Source organism: Idiotropiscis lumnitzeri, chromosome 7 (assembly GCF_059441095.1).
Source record: "Idiotropiscis lumnitzeri isolate Australia: NSW breed Sydney's pygmy pipehorse chromosome 7, RoL_Ilum_1.0, whole genome shotgun sequence".
NCBI lineage: Eukaryota > Metazoa > Chordata > Actinopteri > Syngnathiformes > Syngnathidae > Idiotropiscis > Idiotropiscis lumnitzeri.
Window position 1 is genome coordinate 9,454,720 of NC_142397.1, and position 22,328 is coordinate 9,477,047.

The 22,328-nt window shown below is 41.6% G+C and overlaps 1 protein-coding gene across 3 annotated transcripts in view; it reads right to left on the reverse strand.

Moving 5' to 3' along the window:
- Window positions 1-22,046, reverse strand: part of LOC148333464 (membrane-associated phosphatidylinositol transfer protein 3-like) — a 53,641-nt gene extending 31,595 nt beyond the window's left edge. For 2 of the 3 annotated variants that reach the window (XM_088300711.1, XM_088300709.1), the window contains exons 1-3: window positions 21,566-22,046; window positions 15,828-15,923; window positions 6,489-6,596 (exon numbers count right to left, since the gene is read on the reverse strand). In XM_088300711.1, coding sequence (XP_088156837.1) covers window positions 6,489-6,596; window positions 15,828-15,923; window positions 21,566-21,590 — 229 coding nt within the window. In that variant the 5' untranslated portion in view covers window positions 21,591-22,046. The remainder of the gene's footprint in view (window positions 1-6,488; window positions 6,597-15,827; window positions 15,924-21,565) is intronic. The other variant, XM_088300710.1, reaches the window with a different exon arrangement.
- Between the last annotated feature and the right edge of the window lie 282 nt (window positions 22,047-22,328).

Here is a 22,328-nt window from a genome sequence, read left to right on the forward strand (position 1 = left end):
AGGTGTCAACCATACGTGGCACAAATTGAGAGCGATGGGGTACTGAAGTCACACAACTTGACTTGAGTCACACTTCCGTCGCCAATTTTGGAATTTTTAGGCAAAATCCCTTACCACCACGAAATGCAACAGAGGGCCGCATTTCCCCATTGTGATACTGACCGAGAAGTGGCAAATGTGTAAATATACACGACTCTCAAAACGTTAGGGATGTTTGGCTTTCACAAGAAATTTCAGATTGAGAGAAAATATTTCCAGGTGAACTTAATTTGACCTTTTCTCAACTTTTGAGCGCACGTGTCCAAGTTGGGAAAAAAAAAAAAATACAAAAGCACTGAAGAAGGTTTAGGTTCAACCTGCAATTTCACCGGAAAGCAGACAATCCAGATTTTTTTGGGAGCAGTGTACATTGTTCCTTAGTAGGATTGTATGACTTGACTTTTAACTTGATTAATTTTTTTGCTTGAAATTCAGTGGAGGACTGAACTTGATTTGTTGCCAGCAACCTTTATTTGCTTGAAAATTGAAGGTTAAGACTTGACATTTACTTATAACTTGCACATGAGTTAGTCCCACCTCTGCAAACGGATATTGATCCGTGAAAGTGGTCGATAGTATACTAATGCCTCTTGATTTGTCGACATTGCATCTGCAGACTGGATGTTGCGGAACCTATTTGGTCAGTTGCTATGTGTTTTTCCCCCCCATTTAGAGAAAAAAATAAATTAATTAAAAAAAAAAAATTTTAAAAAAAATAGCTCCGGAAGCTTCTGTACACCGTGTCATCTCATTGCGGTTCCTCTCTAAATTTTATTTGGTTTTCGTCTGTCCTCCATTCCCAGCCCTGGCACACACAAGGGACTGCGCTGCACGGCAACACTATTTTTGGTCACAAAGAAACAGAAAATCAATGGAGGGGAGGTTTTCCTTTCTTGTACAAAAGTAGAGGGAAGGAAGGAAGGAGAAAAGTTGAAAGTTCCGGCATTCCCGGGAGGCAAAACATTGTTGCATCCCAGAAAAGGACTATTTCAAGAAGAGAGGTCATACATGCTTGAAGTAATACGCCGAGCTTAATGGCTGCAAGTAATAATGCAGCCATCGGTCCACATAAGCATGATAAATGGATTTTGGCGTTTATTCGCAAGAGGCGAAATGGCGAGAGTTGGTATCGATATCCATATCTGCGCGCGAAGAATGCTAATGCTATAAAAAAAAAAACACTAACAAAGCACACGCTGTGCTGAGAAAATGTTTAAAATTCATCTCCCTTCCTAGCTCGTCAACGAGACAAACAGGATAGAAGGAAGGAAGTTGAAAGGACTTCCAAGAGGAGGTGTGAAATATTGATCTCATCATCATTTGGAGCCCTCTCGGTACAGACGGCATGAATACCATGCTCACAATGTGAGGTTTCTAGCGTGCATCTTTGCCGTTCGGCTCTGGTTTCCCCCTCAGGTCTCTCGCTGTCGCGGTGTCACATTTATCTTGTGTAGCCAAGCAGATGGTTGGGAAACGAGCGCCGCAGGAGGACACAGACGTGAGCAAAGCCAGCGCGCTTCTTCATCTCAAAGATTGCCTGGTGTGACTTCCTCGGCAGTTTCAACATGGAAAAAGGCATGCGGACTTTCATTTCAGTGCCACAACCAATATAAAGACTTAGGGCTCCGAGTTTCATTCCGGGCGCAAGTCGTGTGAAAAGCGCAGTTTAAGTGCGCGCATGCGTAGAGTTTTCTTTTTTTTAGTTTGCTAGACTTGGCAGCGGTAGAATTGGGTGTCACGGTGTTTTTTTGGCAGGCAATATTTCGCCTTTCGTATAATGTCGTCGACCATGTGTGCAATTGCAGAGCACTTTGCACCACGCGGCCCGCATTAGAAACCTTAACCCAGGGGTGTCAAACTCCAGTCCTTGAGGGAGAGATTGAAAGCAAGCAGGAAAGCGGCCCTCCAGGACTGGATCTCGACACCCCTGCCCTAAGTCATGTTTAAAATCTCCAAACTAAAGTGGCTAAAAACCTGAAATTTGAAACCGTAATCTAGGTTTTAACATTTGAAGAATCAATACTCGATTGCCTTACCTGGATAAATATAGCAAAAAAGGGGCACCCAGCGTAAAAACAAAACAAATCATACGCGTCACCCACGACCCTAATTTAAAACCCTAATTAGAAAACCTAAACTCTAGCTTGTCATGAAATGCTAAACCCAAACCCTGTCTTAAAACTAGGGATGACCAAAACCATTTTTTCCCCAGACCAAGTCCGTCTATTCACTTTTTGTCGTACTTTTGATAGATAAAATTTAGTTTCTCACACAATGAAAAAGAAAAATTAATGACCTCTCTTTCTGACCCAGATGTTTTGCAGATTTATCAATCTGCCGCAGTATAGCGCCAACTGCTGTCGGTGAGGATTTTTTTTTTTTTTTGCCTCGAGTATCATTGGCTGGTATCGGCAGCTTACATGACTACTCGATACCGCTACCTGGTTTTGGTACTTGGGCATTCCTACTTAAAATCGGAAGCAAGTACATTTTATCCAGATGATCCTGTTTTACTGTGAGGTCCTCCATTTCTTGCCGTTCTGCTTTGATTAAAAGTGTTTCGATGAGTGGAGTGACGTCATTGAGGGACATAATGGGAATAGAGGCGAGGTGCAAAAAGGGCAGAGTGGGGGGTTTAAATGGGAGCACCCAGGCTGAGCACAATTGTAAAAAAATGGAGATGAAGGAATAATTGGCGAGGTTAGGAAGCCATAAAGGCTTCATAGGAAGCGACAAATAGACGACGCTCTAATAGGCGCTGCTGACTGGGACAAGCCCGCTGCACTTTTCAGGCGTTAATTGCGGGTAGATTTCCCCTTAAAGCCACGACGCCGACCTGCACCGCATCCCTATGTGACCTGCGCTAATGTCAGCGCTTATTACGTGCGCACAAATGATGATGGGACTAAAATATGGACAGCTGGGAGCTATTAATGTGATCACTGCTCTTGCCACTTATTCTCGATAACCGCCACATTGAAGAATACAAAGAAACGCAATGACTCATCCAATCCATCCACAGAGAGTAAAAAATGTCCCCACATGCCAACAACGGATGAGTCTTGTTACTGTGATGCAATTGTTCCTTGCTTTTCATTCATGACAGAAAAGAAATTAATCCACAGTATGTCCAGTCATGCAAGGAATTAACATGTCATGCAATTAGTTCAATGTGATTGGTCCACTTTGAGAACTAAAGGACTTGAAATCATCCACGGAGTTTAAAAAAAAAAAAAAAAAAAAAAAAAAAGGTCCACCACACATTCGGTCACACTCGTGCGCCAAATGCTCAAAGGAGTCCAGTACTTGTGTGACAGTGGGGCACTTCACAGGTCCTTAACACTTTAGTCCTATTCGTGCGTGCGCGCGTGCGTGCGCGCGTGCGTGCGTAGAAAAGGCACTCGGCGGAACATCTCCGCAGGAGATATTTTTTTGAACTCCGCGGGAGCGCGCTGACGTTTCCCACTGAAGTTCAGTCTTTGAAAGCTTCTGCTTACCTTTGAGTTGGAAGCTTCACAGCTAACACATCTATCTCTCACGGCTCCAATTTTTTTCGTATTTTGAAAACATGTTCCCAACGGAAATAATGGGAAGGCTTCAGGGTCAAACTGTTGACATGATAAAACATGAATATATAGTTTGTGTTACTAATCGTAAGCAAAATGTTACGCCAATTGATTGGCATTAAATCATCACAAAGCATGTGATGTAATCTAATTCATTTGAAACCATAAATTAACCCCAACGATGTCTTTAAACCCTAATTTAAGACCTTAAGGTTCGCATTAAAACCTCATTTGAAACTCTGCCTCCATCTTGAAACCATTATTTAAAATCCTACCGGTTTGAAACTCAAATTTGAAAACTTTAAAGGAATCTATTACATTAGTGACATTCTGTTAAGCATTTACGCGGCAGAATGTTCAATCATTAACATTAGCAGGTTCATATTTACTGCAAGTGTTACACATTTAGCAAATGAAACTAGAGGTTCCGTGCACAATAATGACAAGTGACCGTGTTTACTGGTCTTTTATATGATTCTCGTATGTTATTCATGTATTACTCTGTTGAAATGTGTTGAGTTCCGTAGACTGTTTATAATCTATACATCACTTTGAACATCTTCAAAGCACATCCGCCACATACACGGTAAAGCTAAAGACCTTACACTGAACTTGCACAGCAGCATCAAGATGCCCCAGTTAGCGGCACCCACACACAAAGACAACAATTGGGGATTGTACCCCGGGACTCTCAGACACACCCACACAAAAGACAAGGAAGGATGCAGGATGCTGGACGACACCAGGTTGTGGGACCAGGCGGGACCCGTGCGACGGAGGAAGAGAGGAAGCACGATTTTAACCGACATGACCTATGATAGAAAAAAAAAACCTGTCTAGGATGAGAAACCTTATATATCGTGAGGGCGACATTTTAGTGGCGCTCTTTTTTCAGCTGCATTCTTCTCGGGTACGAGTCCTTGGCACGATAAGAAAAGCCGCCCAGATATCTGACTTGTCCTATTTCCTGAACTCCAGAGAAGTGAAGAGATTATCGGAACAAATTTCGATCCGTGGTTGAGCCTTTATTTGAACATTTTCCTTCTTGAAGATAAAAACGAACACGCATTGAGTTAGATTTGTTAATTAAGGGTTTATTCCCTAGTAATTCACTCTTGCTCAACACCCAAACTTGGATTTTAACACCAACCCTAATTGTAACCTCTTATTTGAACCTCGAACACCGGCTTTAAAATGAACCCTTCGGTGGTGGGCTCACCCATGCATGCTCGCGCACACACATACACGCACGCATCAACAAATGCTCACTGAGCTGAAGTTACATTGATTAGAATTGACTGATTAAAGCTGGACGGTATATTTCCATTTAGCACGCTGTGCGTTTCTGGAGGCGACATTTGACAGACATTAATGGAGGAAGACAAAAAGCTTAAGTATGAACATGATTACGATTATTATTATCATTAATAGCAATGCATCCCTCAAAGCAATAGATCAAATCACTCAGCAGCTTCAGAGCGAGTCGGAGTTTTCTATTAAAAACCAAAAGACTCGGCATAAATCTACATAAAACCTTGCGCTGATTTATGAGCGCAGAGTACAAATGAAAGTTTCCCATTGTGTCGGCAGCACATTGTGTGCGTCACTCAAGATGGCTAAGATTTGGTTGAATGGATTCTATTTGGATTCTTCATTAGGACGCTGTGTTAGGGATTCTTACCTTACACCAAGAGCGGTCCAACTAACCTAATTTATTCTGTGCCAGTAAGAGGAGACTATGCAGGAACGCAACACGGAGCTGCCTCGCAATAACAAACATACAATTGTGTAACTTGGAGCAGTGCATATGAGAAGAGCCTCGGGGAATTAAAAAAAAAAAAATGGCAGTGTTTATGACAGTAACATGGAATGTGGTGCAATCCCCAAAGTTTTTCGCGCACACTCTGATCCAAAAGCTGTAAACAATTGTATGTGCGGGCCATATTCTCCCGTTTGCGCTTAAGTCAATTTTCTTTTCAAGCGCGCGATTTTCTCTCCTCGTCCAACAAATCAACGATGCATCACCTGGGAATGAGTGTGCAACCACCAACATGCCATGCGAGTCAGAACACCTCGTATCCTGCAGTCAGCACATGTACTCAACGTAATCTCTTCTTTTTCGTGCCTGGGATTTACTAGAACGGCAAGTTGCGTACCGCAATCTATGCACTTCGTCTCGTCTTTATTGCGAGGAATCCACACAAAAGAACACTTGGCGAACAACAATCATCAATGCCTTGTAAACAATTGTTTGTGGTCGTGATGTTAAATGTGAAAATAGCTGTCGTGTTTGTCAGACCACCTTGTACAAGATGCTGCAGTTTTTTTTTTTGCCATTTAAGACAGCTCCGAGCTATACGTGTTATTCCACTAGCAGCGATTCAAGCCCACAGTCGGAAAAGCGCTGTAAGGTTCAAACAGATTGCATATTTTGCATGTCATCATCGGGCCCCCCCCAGCAGTCGCAACCCTCTGCACCCTCTTATGTTCATCTTGGGCTCACTATGCTCACGCTCTTTATATTCCAAGGCAGCACCAAAGAATCAGCTCACAGCGTCAGACTGTAAGCTCCCCGTCCTCATTCTGTTTTGCATTTTTTTTTTTTCCCCCGCCACCACTGGGATGATTGTTGATATGTGGCCAGTGACATTTGGAATATTGCTTGTGGTATTCAAATGAAGCAGCACACCACAAACGTGACAAAAAAAAAGAAAACTTCACTTGAAGCACAATAAGGGCGGAATCGGTAAGAGGATATTGTTGTGGCACTACATTCTATATATAAAACGATAAACCTTGGATAACACCAAGACGTCCTAGTTTATTCTTTGCAAGAAAAGTTTTTCTCAGATGAACGGAATGAGTGTGCGTGTGTGTGTGTACCATGAGACGGGTCCATGTGAACCAGTGTCTCAATCTGCTCCACCAGGTCGTTGGAGTTCCACTGACTCATGCCCAGCAGCATGGCGCTTTTCCCCTCCATCACATCTGCTAGGGCACACACGCACAAACACACGCACGTGCACACCCACACACAAACACATACATTAAACATACGTAAAAGCAAACAACCACAAATGGATATTCTTTATCGGATTGCTGTGGTACGAATTATTTGATGTTTGTTGTTGACTCTGCAGAAAAGTGATGGGATACATAGCGATGTCGATATTTTGTCCACCTCTTTTTGTTGTATTTACGCTCTGTGCAGTTTTGATGAGCATAATAGAAGTGGGTTCAAGAAAACGTGACTAGCACGTCAAAAGTGGGAAACGTAAAAGAGGCCAGTAGTTGGTGGATTCCATGAAACACAAATGTAAATGTTTTTCCACAAACAATGTTTATAAAACGAAAGAGTACTTAAGTGATTGAAAGGGAAGCAAAAAGAGTTTAACGTTGATAGAGTAAAACGGTTAAATACGGCTTTGAGGAAAGTAAACCTTGATAATCTATGAAGGCCCATCCCTGATTCCAGTTTGACTTAATTGCCTCGGAGGATTTGGTTAAAATAGGAACGCACCCCAAATTTGCAGGACTTCCTTGACCATTTCCAGCACAGGTCTTAGAGACATTTTCGTGCATCTTAAGTAGGACCCAAAGGAACAGGCCAAATATTGCAATATTTGAAATCAATTAGCCGAACCTCCTGTCAAATTGTGAATACAGCTCCTTGAGACTTTTTATTATAAACATTCATTCTAAGCAATCCTGCATCGGTTTGTGTTGATTAAATAAGATGGTGGCCTTTGAAGCATGTGAACGCTACGATAACCGTTTTCAGCTCGTCCCATTGTGTCTGCAGTGCGGCCAAAAAACGGAGAGCACCCCCTGCGGTGGTGGTTAAAAACAAACAGCTGCGCCGCAAGGTGTCAAGCTGTCACGGTCAATGGTGGCTGAGATTTTATTGGACACTTGTGAGGCTTAAATCACAAGGACGAGCGGAACCGGTTCGAGTGGTCAGGGTGTTTTTGCCGCTAGCTCTGGATGAGTCATGAAATGGTGGCGGGGGGAGCAGAAGGGGGCCGAAAAATGACAGATTCTTTCATCTCTCACTCGTCCTCCCACATACGCTGACGTGCTGTCCGTTTGGATCGCGCAGCGGAGGCTCAAACGGTCACCGTTTGTCACTCGCTCTTGGATCAGCGGGGGAATGCAAAGTGAAAGCACTTCACTCAATCTTCGGATGGGGGCAAAGTTGCGCAATGTGCAGTCCTCCTAAGGGAGTGGGGGGGCTCAATCTGGCTGCCAACAGACTTTGGGATCTACATGATGGATTAAATGATGGATTTTTGTCCATCGTGTGGACTTTGATCAATATAAACTTGTTTGTGTAGTCTCTGTAGGCTTGATCGATGGACGACTTGGCAGTGGCTGCGATTAATTCAGACCCAATGAGTTTTCCGCCAAGACTGCACAAATCCAGAGAGGGAACGCACATGGAAAGCAAGACAAGTTTTTTAACCAAGAATAATAATTAGTTGCAAGCATCCAAACGTATGAGGTTGTTATGCAAATTCAGACAACCTGCGGGCAAGAACAGCCAAGGTCATTGAGACACTTTCAGTCAACTAATGAACAAAATAAAAAGCCAAACATAAGTACAAAGGAAAACACTTGCAAGAAGAAGATGCAGGCTGCCAACTCATGCCCAGACTGACTAATACACTCCATCTCTTGACATCAATCACAAGGACACGCCCCCAAAGGCACACATAAGATAACACTACATTACAATTTATAAACACTTTTTTAATTAGGTTTTTATAACGCAGTGCTAGTTATTTAATATCTATTTATATGAAACATGTTGACTGTCAGGGCTGGAATGGATTGATTGCAATTTATTTCAATGGGGAAAATTGATTTCATACAAAAATAACTTGATTGACAAGCTATGTCGTAGAACAAACCCCGCTACATCATGACATTAGTTAAACATATCTCGATGTGGTCAAAGTAAAGATTGTGATGAAACGTCATGCTGGCAAATTAAACGAGGGCAATGCTTCTCCGAAATAGCGTGAAGCGAAGAATTGCTTGGTTGAATTTCCATTTTAGGGCATGGGTCCATGAGATTTTTTTCCTGCTTTTTCTTTCTTGGGCTAAATTTGACTTCACCCCGCCCCGACACCCCCCCGTCTCTAGAAGTGGCTTCCTGTTCATTTTGGGAAAGAGATCCTTGAGACTTTCTTGCGTCCTGTCATGAGAGAAAATACTATTGGAGTAGCGGGAGTTGGTGGTTAAGTATCTCCTCTTGAAACTGGTCAAAGATTGCCTCCATTACCATAATGGCACACTGCTTGTTCATTTCTGAGAACAGACTCTTGATACTTTTTGGAGGTTTCTGTCATCCCCCACCAGATTAGATTTTGTGTGTGTTTTGTTTTTTTGGGGGGGGGCTGTCTTTATTTATTTATTTATTTATTTACATTCCAGGGTAGCTGACAGCAACCTCAGAAGGAAAGGCAATATTGGAAAATTGCTTTGAAGAGACTGTGAGGAGCAAGAAAAGTGAGGTACTGCCCTTCATGTTAGTGACATACTGCCTCCAGGGATTGGCCCAAAAAAAAAAAAAAAAAAGAAAAAAGATTTCGAGACATCTTTCAAGCTGTCAGCTCACAGTGAGTGGGCACGGAGGCGTAAGCTTGATTGTTCAATGGTGAGGAAAAATTCTGGGGATTCCTTGATCTCATCTGGTGGGCGCGGTTTTGCAATTATGTGACAGCTTTTGTTTTAGCGTGGCTCGACATTTGATGACGCGCAAATCAGATGGGATGGGATGATTTTCCCATAATGTGTGAAGGTTACAGAGAAATGACAATGAGACAGCAGAAAGGCCTCATTTGCCTCAATGATTTTCGCATTACCGAGAACAACTATTAGCTTTAGTGCTTCAAATGAGCCTTTGACAGTCATCGATTTAAGAGGTAACACTTTGAAAAAGTAATCAGTCGTTCCATTATTTCTTCTTTTTAACATTTTGCATATCACTGTAATAAATGAATGAAAAGCACCAATATCTTATTTTTTCCTGTTCATTCAATACATGAGAGACGAGTGTTTACGTAGAGCAGACATGCAGTAGATAAGGTCCTCCAGCTTGTGATCAAGAAGCTGACAGGAATAACTGCGCAATGAACCTCATGCTGCTTCACTAAGACTAAAAACAATATTACTTGATCACATGAATTTGAAAAAAAAATCCTAGACATTATCTGATTAGGTCGGAGGAATTAAATAAGTTTTGTATATTTATTTCCATTAAAAAAAAATTTATAGGATAGGGACCAATGTCTCAGATAGCAGAAAAACGATGATACGAGCAAACGAATAAATAGATGATCATAGAAAAGGGGGTTGTATGATCATTTACTATGGTCGGTAACGATACAGATTAAGAATAACCAGGGAGCCATCGGCGGCATTCATCTAGCAAGTACACAATCATGAACCCATGTTCCATAAACAACTGTATTGAATACTACATTATTCAACACACAAACAGTGCACTGGTATAAATTACACATTAGGACAAACTGATGAAACATCACAGATGGGCAAACAAATGTGCACTAGCACTCAAGTCATTCATATTTTGGCATACACACTGATACATTTTAAGACGGAACACAAAAAAAAATTAAACCGTAGACAATTTTGCACCGTTGTTAAAAGAGAGACATAAATAAAGACATTGTCATTACAGCATCTAGCGACTTTTCTGTGTGATTTCACAGTACACTTGCGTCTCCATCCTCTTTAGCGGGCCCCCTGGGTAGGGTCATTTCAATGATGTAACGTCGTCACTGATGGAGCCGTGATACCCATGATGTCGTCTAACTGTCATTACGCTGCTGCCACCGCAGATAAAGGGGTGCTTTGAGTCTCTCTGCTACGCTTATGCACGGCCATAAAAACAGTATTCCAACGGATTTGCTAGACTCTCAACACAACAGCAGCCGGCGTATCTTGAAAAATAAACACCTTGTTCAGTGATTCTCGGGTTAAGTCACTCGGGAGCGGTAATTACCGTTACTTTATAGCCGCATTTCCACAAGGCGCAACATTTTGCATTATTTGGGGTGCATTTCTCAAGCTGCCCCCCCCCCCACCCACACACACACACACACAAAAAAAAGACTCCAGAAGACATGAAATAAGTACCTTGGAGGACTATTTTCATTAGGAATTCCAAATTGTAAAATTTAGCTATATGGACTCTTTACCTTTACTCAGATGGTCATTGAAAGGTCTCACATTATGAAATACTTGAATATTGGAGTGCAGTTGGATGTATCGTTTTCATGAGCGCAATTTCCGAAAAGGAGTTGGCATATCGATCCTATAATGATCAAAAAAATGACTGAATCAGTGTAGCTCTGGATGAACTGGAAGAGTGCATGCCGTTGACCTCTGAAAGTGAGCCTCATACAGAAAGGCTTTCTTTATACTCCTCGCACGCATTAAAGGGATAGCCATCCTGAAATTCAGGGGCGGACAGTGAAACAACGCATAATTCACAAAGTTGAAACTTCATCATTGTTTAAAAAAGTGACCTTCCGACACTTTCAGAGAGACAATCATTCCAAATGCATACACGTCTTCGAATCTCAAAAGAAACCAATCGAAATCACTACCAAAGCTGAATGCGAGCTAAAATTGAACCATCAACCTGCCGATCTACTTTTATTGGGCTCAGGAAGCCTTCTGACGTATTTTTGCGTTCATTCGTCAGTCATCATGGAGCAAATTGATTAATTCATGACTTTGCGGTAATTTCCTTACCACATCTGGTTTGTTTGGTTTTATTTGTTTGGATGATCCATTATTCATTTCATATTTGTCAAAATCAATGGCAATATCGCAAATAAGTTGAACCCTGAATCGAATCTCTCAACAAAACAAAATGGCCGCCTCGGTAATTGCAGAGGTTTGCCGGACTCACCCGATGGCGCCTACTGACGCTTCCACTCTTTCTTATTTTGTGGTTATATACACAATAAAGTTGCCACTCTGAAATGATTTAGGTGGCAACACAATTCAATCCAATCAGGAAAAATAAAAAATCCTGTCATTCAACCTCAGGAAAACAAGCAACGATACCAGGAGCTGCTAATAAATCCCAAAGAAGTTTGCAGCAACTCAGAAATTCGCTCACGAAGCTATTTAGTTTTACTACACAGTCGTAAAGGACAAGTGTGCGAAAAGCCTGTCTTTCAACGTGACTTGTGTCCTTAGAGGAGTGAAACTCGGAAGTGTTTGAAAGTGACAAACACCATTTCTTACAAGGCTTGGAACTTTTTTTTTTTTTTTTTTTTGATGACTGCCCCTCGAGCTCTCTTTCAAGTGTTTAGATTGGCAAAGGTACACGATGTACAAATGTGTTGTTTGCAAACGCCTGCAGGAAAAGGTGCTTGGCTAACCTTCGAGAGGAGTCTGAAGTGTTACGTGCAAGGAAACAAATACAGACGCCTCTCGTGACCGTCCACCTTTTTTTTGTTGAGTCATCACATTTTGCGGCCCACGCACAAAAATTAAGACTGAAATTGGTCCTACACGAGTGTCACCTAGCTGTTTAATATAAGTGGTTCGAAATCGAAGATTAGTTTGACCCTGAAAGTGGTTGTGCCCAATCAAAATGACAAAATTCCTTCCTGGGAATTTTCCAACATGACTATTTGGGGGTTGAATTATTACTGCATGCTTTTATGTTTTACTGCAAGTCATCCAGTGTTGTGGCTATGCTGCGTTCATTTCAATCAAACAAAATCTCAAGTTTGCTTCAAAGGATTGCTGGATATAATCGAAAGGACCCTAAAATGGACACTTTGAACCAAAGATGGCAGACTTCCTGCGCATCTTCAGTTTTAGCCTTTGTTGTTTTTTTTTTTTTGTGGGACCGTTTTCCATTGACATAATTACCAAATTTTATGTCGCTAGGTGAGACTCGGGCCTGAATTTCCCCAAAAAGTAGCAGGCGAGTATGTGATTTATTATGCCTCGGAATAAGATTGACCAAGACACGATGCAATTTCAGATGAGTTGCACGCATTCATTTGTCTGGCTCGGCTGTGTATTGTATTCTTCTTTCAGAGCTTCACGCAGCCACCAGCAGCATCTTATCTTCATCCGCTGCTCAGTGAGAGACAATTTTCAATATTTGTCCTAACACAGTGAGGCGTCAGCTCATTCCTGCGGTGTGCTCTAATGGATTTTGCAGTCAAGTCTCTGTTTCAGCGCAGTATACAATCAGTTAAGAGGCGTTTCATTTGCGTGTAACTCGACAACCGGTTTGTTGCCACATACACTGCTCATACTGCTGAGTCGTGCTAATATTTGATCTTGACAGACTGCCACCGCAGGGCCCCCGCGGCTGCCAATTCAATCGGCACATTGTCTATGGGTGCAAGTCCTTGACAAATTTGCCCCATTGTTAATCCAAATTTGATGGCAACCATTTGCATAATGAAGTGAATTGACAGACAGAGCGTGAAAGGAAATCTGCCGCATGGAAATGATGTTTGTATGCGAAGTAAATGCTTGTACAATGCAGTGTTAACATTGTGCAGCGTTACATGCCCCCGTGCTTGCGTCCGTAAAGTCATGAAGGCGGCAGCTTTGGTTTGAAGCATCCATTTTAAGTCACGGTGGAAATCTCTCTGGCATGAAATTTGAGGGTTGTCTATCATCACGAGTGAACCTAAGCAAAAAGCTTCATGAGGCCATGGCAGAACACAAAGGATGGATGCTAATTTGAAGCGGCCATTTTAGTCATGATGTCATTTTCAAGTCTTTTGAAAGCCAGCGATGTGAGATTTGGTTAGAATGTCTGTGATGTGAATGTGATAAAATAGCCGCAAAAAAAAAAATAGAACATTACAAAGTCTGCCATTTTGGTTTGAACCAGTCAGTTATGTCAATTTTCAAGGGTCCCTTAAAAGAAATTAAAATGAGCCGCCTCCAGTTGAAACGTGAAATTTGGTAGGCACGGCCATCACATCCAAGCAGATCCACAAAATGACTCAAGACACTAAACCTGAAAATTGACAGTGAGTCAGACATTTTAGTTCTAAGTGGCCATTTCCACAGGTCCTCAAAGACAAAACGTGTCCTGAAGATTTCTGCCAATGACTTCCAAATTCGGTCTACATGAAATTGTTAAGAATGTTAGTTTTAATTCTCCATAAAACACGGAATGCTAATAAGTCGTCTCCACAAAGTCAAAGTTAGACCATATGTCTTATTCGCGGTGGAGGTCACACCCTAAAAAAAAATAGAATATTTGCGATTTTTTTTTTTGGGCTTCCTTTTTTGCTACACCGTTTGGACTCTTTCAGATAAGTTTGCATGTTGCTACAATAGAGCTCCTTTTTTCATTATTCCTGACGGTGAGATGGAGTGGATAGTGATGTTTTGCTGTTTCGGTGTGTGAGTGTGCAAGAGCCACTGAGGATGTCAGAGCAGATCTTTGGCTGATCAGGATGCTGCTGGGTTGAGGGTAGAAAAAAAAAAAAAAAAAAAAAAAGTAAAAATGTTTAGTTTTTGTCCACCAGTTTGATTATTTTATGATTACTGAAAAAGAAGCAAGTAGACTGCCGCTCCTTGATCATTAAGATTAAAGGAGGCTTAATTCCTTTGAACATATTCATATTAGTAGGCTGAGCATCTGCAAAGACTTGTTGGATAGCTAGAAATATGAATATGCTTTAAAAGATTGTCTATATCGTCAAGGTTTTATGATGATAGTTCCCACTTGACAAAAAGCATGCACAAGTGCCTTTGTTATCTCAGGAGCACAAAGGCTTTCCATTGTATGTTGAACTCTACTCTGATCAGTTTTGTAGCCAGCCGCTGGCGGAATGCATTAAAGCGTCTCAATAAATCAAAAGCGTCAGGCAGTTTAAACGTCATTGTTGACATGCTGCATCTTTGCCCTGACAACATGATTTTATATTTCACGATAGAAAAACCACACTCCGGCTTTGGAAACATTCAGGGCATTAATATTCGGCGTTTGTCCACAGAGCAACAAAACTAAGCCGAATTACATTTGCTCCACCGTTTTTCAGTCCAATCTACAAATAAGTCACACTAAACACAAAACAAAGAATTAGACTGCCACAATATCTTGAGAGAATATAAAATACATTTTATTTGATGTAATCATTCAAACCTACAACTTTTCAACATTAAAACCGCTCAACTTTCCTTAGCTGATGGTTCCAACCATCTCCTTTAATTAATGTCCAAATGTCTTCCTTTAACGGCGTCAATTAGCCTCGAGGTCCACCCGCGTCCCATCGGCAGTGTAAATATCCCACGTGGACCCCCCCCCCCCCCGCCCCCCCTCCCTGCGTTTAATTACTGGCCGTGTTCCTGATATCGTCAGCTTTTGTTTTTGTTTATTGGCAAAGCAGTCGATAAGCGTGCACACTGGGGCCCGTTTCTTTCCCCTTATTTACTCGCCAGACAACGTTAAAGACATGCAGGAATCCTACAGGGAGTCTGATTTACTCGGTTGCTGTATTAAGACAAAACGTCTTTTCTGACAACTTATTTCATGTACAGGATAATGAATCTTTTTTTTGTTGTGTGGGTTCTCTCGCAATGAAAGCACAATTCTTTGGGGGGGGCTTGTAATCCAGGTTTTGGTGACATCTTGAATGACATATTTAAGAATTATTTTAATACGGCCTCAACAGCAGAAAAGGATTATTAAATTTTATTAGGAAAATTCACTCTATGAACAGAAAGTGATGGATTGTGGTGCTTCATGCAAACAGGTGAAACTTACTTGCTCATGGCTATGAATATTACACCCAGTGTGTATTTGATATGTATATACACACACACTAATTTTTTTATTCAATACAAAATATATTATGATGATATCCACATAAGCTTTTCATCATCAGAATCCTTTTTTTCCTCCAATTAGCAGGTGGGAACTCACATGGCTCAACTACCCTATTGCCAATAACATTGAGGCAATTTTAACCCAAGGAGCCCAAAGTTGGTTCCTTGGGATTCCATTTCAGAATGTTTCCAAACTTAAATGACGGGATTTGGATGCCAGCTCACTCACTCTGCAAGCCAAGGCTCCCTAATTAATTTCTCACTCGTATGCATTAGATTTGTTTTTTTATTACTAAATACGTGTTGGCGCACACTTCACAAAAAAATAACTAAAAGGCAATGTGAGGAAATAAGTGCAACACCAACCTCGGGCATCGAAAAACTCTTCATCGGAGCTGTCCACAGATTCTTGTGCGATATTCTGCAGACACCAGTGGGTGGCGCTGTGCTTGCGTGACGAACCTTTGGGTTCAAACAAACACAACTTAAGCAACAGATAATTGAACACCAACGGTGTAGCAACACAGGCAAAATAACAATACTCAATGGCACATATTCTTAGTCGTATGCAGAAAAATTATGAATTTTACTGCAGCTTACTGAGTCATATCGTTGTGAAACTCTTTTTCATGTATTATGTATGTCTGCTCTAAAATTGTCCCTAGGTGTGATTGTGAGCGCGGATGATTGTTCATCATTGTGTGCCCTGCGATTGGTTGGCAACCAGTCCAGGGTGTACACGCCTACTGCCCGATGACAGCTGGGATAGGCTCCAGCACGCCCGCGCCCCTTGTGAGGAGAAGCAGATCAGATAATGGATGGCTGGATGGGTTATACTGCCCCCAGGTGGCCAAGGTGTGAATATCACAAGGGGTACAACGTCAATGGGCATCCAAGTTTAAAATGATTGCTTGTTTTTATAAAGTACCTTATTATAGAATGCCATTTTTCTGAAAGAAAAAAAAAACGTTTTAAAAGCCTGCTAGGTTTTGGGGCGATGGAATGGATTAATGGCAAGATGGTCGGACATGCAAGTGGTTTGAGTTTTATTCTACAATACATCAGACTGTGACGTCTGTGGAGAAGGTTAACATTCAATGCGGATTACAAGTGGAATCAATAAAGAGTGTTTGGGTTGGAAATGAATGAAATCAAATCAATACTCAGGACTAGCTTGCGTGTTGTTTCTTTTTTTTTATGACTATCCACGTGTGTGTACTTATGTTTGTTCAGAATTTTTCTTTCATACCATCATTTGTTATGATGAGGGTAACAATGTCCCAAAAATAAAACACGGTGGGTGTTTTCTATTGATTGCCTGCAGCATGTTCGTGCACGGGAAACATGAAAACACTTCAATAAACCCCTGCATGGAACGCATTCCGCTTTCAAATGAAAAGCTGGACTCACCAAACATTCAGTACTCAGCTGGTAGCAGAATTTAACAATGATTCACAAAGTGTGGCAGGCGCAACTCAAGTAGCACTTGGAGAAATAGAAATTAATCGTTCAAACAGTGAATAATGTGGCAGTGGCTGGAACTTGTTTTTAAGTGCAGTTGAGTTGCATTTAATTTTTTTTTAATATGTTACAATGCATTTGCATCTCATCTTGTGTAACTGCTGTTAAACATTTACTTTGGTAGCATTTTTTTTCCAAATCATACAACTTTTTTTACCTAATGTTAAATAAAACCCTTTACTAATTTTGTAAAATTATATCTTTTACATCATAAAATCCCATTCCTCTTGTGATATTGCAACATTTTTAAATGACTTCAATTGTACCACTACTTGGTTAAACAATTGAAATTCACAAATGCAACATTTTCCTCATAAAATTGTGACATTTACATTTTACACTCATAGTACACTACTGTCATATTAAAATAATTAGTACTTTATTTTTAATGGTGGGTTTCAGATTTTCTTATATTACTTATATTGCAATTTTTTTACCAATTTTACTTGTTAAAATTATAACAATTTCTTTAAAATATTATAGATTGTTAAAATTATTAAAATGTTAATTTTATTCTTGTAAAATTATCATCCCCCTATGAAGTAGGAGTAACCTTATTTTAACAGAACTTGCTTTCTTTTAACACGTTGACTTTTGTAATAGTCATGTCTGGGCAGTAGCATGACTCAGCATGATTCCACATGGGACTGTTCCCATTTGTTTCTTAAAAGGAGTCCCACAGGAGAAGCCTTTTAAAGCCAAAAGGACCGGAGGCCTCCAAACAAAAACACAGGAGAGTGGAAGTCTATGAGCCGAGTGTGAAAATCCAACCTTAGAGGATGGACGGAGCTGACTGGATGATACTCGCAGTGGTGAACCGCCAAAACTTGCTATTAATAGCTCGCCCTCCATTTCAATCAAAACTCATCGCGGCACAATCAATTGCTGCAGTCGATGAGAGGCGGACACCGCATTAATCTGCCCTCCAAAAATGTCAAATGAGTGGTGCACATTATCACACAACCACACACTTGCACGCATTGTAACGCAATTGCAGTAGACGGCATCCGTCTTCAAGGCGGCGACGGGCAACCTCGCGCTTCGTGTTCATCCACTGAATTGGCCTGGTTACAAACAACCCATAGTTGGATTGTGTGAGTCGTTTTGTGTTTGTCCACAGCGAATGTCACTTTCAATAGCATGTGCACTCAGACACTATAACACGGTGAAGGTCACCGAAGTATTTCTTGCAGTATTTTTATTTTTTTCCCCTCCTCATTTATATAAGGATCTCCAAGCAGCAACAATAGATCGTGGTTGGCCCACGCTATGCCTTTGATTCTCTTTTCCTATGGTTTATCCACACCCGGATTCCAACAGGTGTCTTTCTTTTGTTGTTGTTCCAGTCGTCGCTTTCGGGTTTTACACTTTTAATCCCGCTTTTTAAACCCGTTTAGATTCTTTTTGGTCGCTCACGTTTGCTAACCATGTTACAACTTATTATTCGATAGTTAAGGGAAACTAACGAAATTAACCTTTTTTTTTTTTTTTTTTTTTTTTAAATGGTAGTGATGTTTGATATTTTGTTCATAAAACCAAAATTTACTGTAATTACAGCAAAAATGTCCATCAGAACATCCACCCAACTAAATCCATATAATAGCCCAATGACTCAATGATCCATCCCACCATAAATACACCCATCCATAATCCCACGCTATATAAATAAAGTTGTATCGTATCAAGAAAACAGGCGCTAGTGTGCCGCTTCCCTGCCGCCGCCTTGACCTGAAACATCGGTGAGCAGACAGCGTGGCCACCCTGACCAACATCCGCTACGTTTCAATTAAGGCCGCTCTGTGTGCACAAACAACGCAGAAGAGCTCGCAGGCTGAATGCATTAGGTGAATGGCGGCTCCCTGTTAAGCAGGACAATACCATACGACGCAACACACCTGTATATACAACTGGATAATAAGCACTGTCTAGCGGAAGTAACGCCTTAGCATTCAAAACACAGACGGGGGGGGGGGGGGTTTATAGGAGCTGCTATTTTTAGCCAGCCGCATAAGAGAACAACAAGTCCATGTCGCTTTATTCAATTGGGAGACAAATAAAAAGGAAAAGTTCCAGACTGATGGTCTTTCATTTAATACCAGGAATATAAAATGCTCAGGGGGGCTATAACTCACACGATTAAGTGGAAGTGAGAGGGAGGACAAGCCGCACCGATGACAGAGATGACTGTGAGCAAATTGGAAAGAAAAGCTAATATTGTTGTTGTTGGCAGACATATTGACTAAAACCCAAATATGGCCTTGGGAGAAGCTACGTAGTGCTGATCGGTCACTAAAAAGGATAAGAATGTCTATTTTGTCTTCACAGAATTGAATGGCTTGAAGCCGCAAAAAAGTAGGTTTTTAATTTTATGCACCTGTAAGTGAAATTGCAAAAGCTTCTGACTAAAATGTAGCAAGCGACAAAAGGAGCACGCCAGGCCTTTTATTTTCATCCAATAGCTGACAAATGTTACTGATTGTTGGTATTTGGTTACAGAAAACAGTGAACACCAACTCATTCTGACTGACTCTTTATAGAATATTAAAAAAAATAAAAAAATTGGGTTAATTTGCTGAAGCATGTGTCAAGTTTGCATGTTCTCCCCGTGCCTGCGTGGGTTTTCTCCGGGTACTCTGATTACCTCCAATGTTCCAAAGACATGCATGGTAGGTTAATCGAACACGCTAAACTGTCCCTAAGGTATGATTGTGAAAGTTTGTGTGTGTGCCGTGCGATTGGCTGGCAACCAATTCAGGGTGTACCTCACCAACTACCCGAAGACAGCTGGGATAGGCTCCAGCACGCCTGCGACCCTCGTGAGGAAAAGCGGCTTGGATAATGGAGGGAAGTTGAAAATAGACAAAAGTACAAATTAAGTAGTTGCTGGAAAATTGTGATCATTGGGATGTTTTTGGCCCAGATAACACTGGGGAGGTAAATTTGTGAGTAAATCGAGATGAAATCAGCATTATTGCAATGCATGTATACTTGAGTGACTTTTTTTGTCCGGTTTCTCTCAAGTCCATTATGCACCTTCGCCCAATAAACTGTTGATAAACACTGAAGGATATGCGCGCGCATGCATGCATGCATGCAAAGCCTGCCCGTCTGAGAAGCAAGCAATAAGGTGGAGGAATTGCTCCGCTCTCGCCTTGTGGAAAAGGTCGGAGCGCAAATGTCACGCGGGGGGGGGGGGAAAGGCGAGTCGAACACACTGAGAGGATACGGCCTCGCCCCAGGACACTGGAGCACCAAACAACAATACATTTGATGCAATGAGCATCAAGAGAAGAACAGCAGACAGCCAGCTTTGACCAACCTTTGGCACAAAAAAGGCACAATTTTACTTGGGATAAATACTAAAAGAACAAAATTGGTTTCATGTACCTTTTGCCATCTAGTGGAAGACCATATAATTTTGGTGCCGGTCACTAAACGGCACTGGGATTAATAGATCAACAACGACACATTACGTGCAGAATATAAATCAGTTGAAACCCTAATCCTGACTTGAAATTGTTAGTTCAAACCCAACACAGTACATTTCATGCAGTACAATTTACTCAGAAAAGATTATTTGGTCCCAGTAAACTGTAATTTTGAGAGTAAAACATGCAGCGTAAAATTCACAGAAATTTTAAGAGTAATTTTCTTTCAGTCTTTACTGGGACCAGTCTTTTTAGAGTAAAATTATCTTAGTTTGAAACCCTAACCTTGACTAGAAACTCTTCTCTTGGCCCAAGACAAAATTGTCTCTGAAATTTGAAACCTTAAGAGAGCCATTTGAAACCCCATTCCAAGCTTGAAACCCCAATTTAATATCTAAATTTGAAGCCCTAACCCAGGGTTACAATCCTAACAGTATCTCTCAATCCTAAACTCTTTTGAAACTCTACTTTGAAAACCTATACCGACTTAAATAAAAGAAACTTTAAAATAAGGCTGCACAATGTATCGAAATTATATCTATATTATATATTTGCCTTTACACCCTTATATGACGTACAAAAATTGCCTTAGAACCCCAATTTGAAACCCTAACCCAGTCTTGAAGCCTTGCTTTAGAAGCCTAATTAAAAACCCTGACACTACTGTCATACCCAAACCCTGTCTTGAAGCTTGAAACCCAAGCCTTGCCATCAAACCCTAATTCAGACTTGATACCCTAATAATGCCTATAAAGCCTCATTGAAACCCTAACTTTGCCTTCAACCCCTGATTTAAAACCCTAACGCCACCTCTAAAACATAACCCCGACTTGACACTTCAACCTTCCCTTGAAATGTTAATTTGAAACCTTAACCCTGTCTAGAAGCCTTAATTGGCTTCACCTCTGGACGACCATGTTACTAGTAAGACTACAGTGAACAAATTGGACTCAAATCAGACCAAAAGAAATAAAAAAAATACAAATTATCTTGACCACTTCCTCTTGTTTAACCTTAAATTCTCTCGCATATGAACAGAACGTAAAAGAAGCACACAGCAAAGTGTTCACATTCCAGCAGATTAAGATTGACGTTTCGTGGTAGGCTACCTGTTAACAGCACACAGGGCGGTCATACATGCAGATGTTCGCTTACCTCTTCCTCTCGCCTCCTTAGACATGCTGTCCTCCGCAGAGAGCTCTTCTGCACGCGGCGAGTCGATCACAAAAATGAAGAGGAGGACGAGGGATGAGCAGCGCTTCGAAAACGCTCCGGGAGCACACCGACGCGATCTTGACGCCGCAGCCGCCTGATGTGCCTCCTCTAGCGGCGATGAGCTGCCGCGCTCCGCGTCCGTCCACCTGTGTCAAGCGGACGTCCACCCGCCCCGCCCGCACCGGCTACACCGCAGCCGCCGCGCATACTTTGGGGAGGGTTTGTTGTCTCTGAGCAGACTTGGCTCACATTGCCACCCAGCAGCTCTTCTGCTTCTTTCCTCCTCCTCCTCCTCCTCCTCCCCGTTTGTTAAGCCAGAAGAGAGGAGCGGAGAACAGGTCTGCAGCGCCACCGCCTCCAGCGGTGCGCACGTCCGAGGCGACTGAAGGGCGTCCGTCCTCTCGGCGGTCACCACCACCAACTCGGCAGCAAAGAAACACACCAAAAACAAAAACGTCACTCTGATTTCGCAAGTGAACTGAATGCAGAAAGCTCTTTTCTAGTTAACGCCAATCAAGTGCAGCCAGTCACGTGCGTTCATTCGGATCAGAGAACATTGGAGACTACAGTATTTGGGTGCGCTTCACTACATTGGCCCGCTATTCAATGCTGTTTCTCTAAAGTTGCGCATCAGTCACTACAATATACAGCGTTTTAAAATGCTGGTTTTGCTCATTCAGCAAAAGGTCTTGAGGTCTCCTAG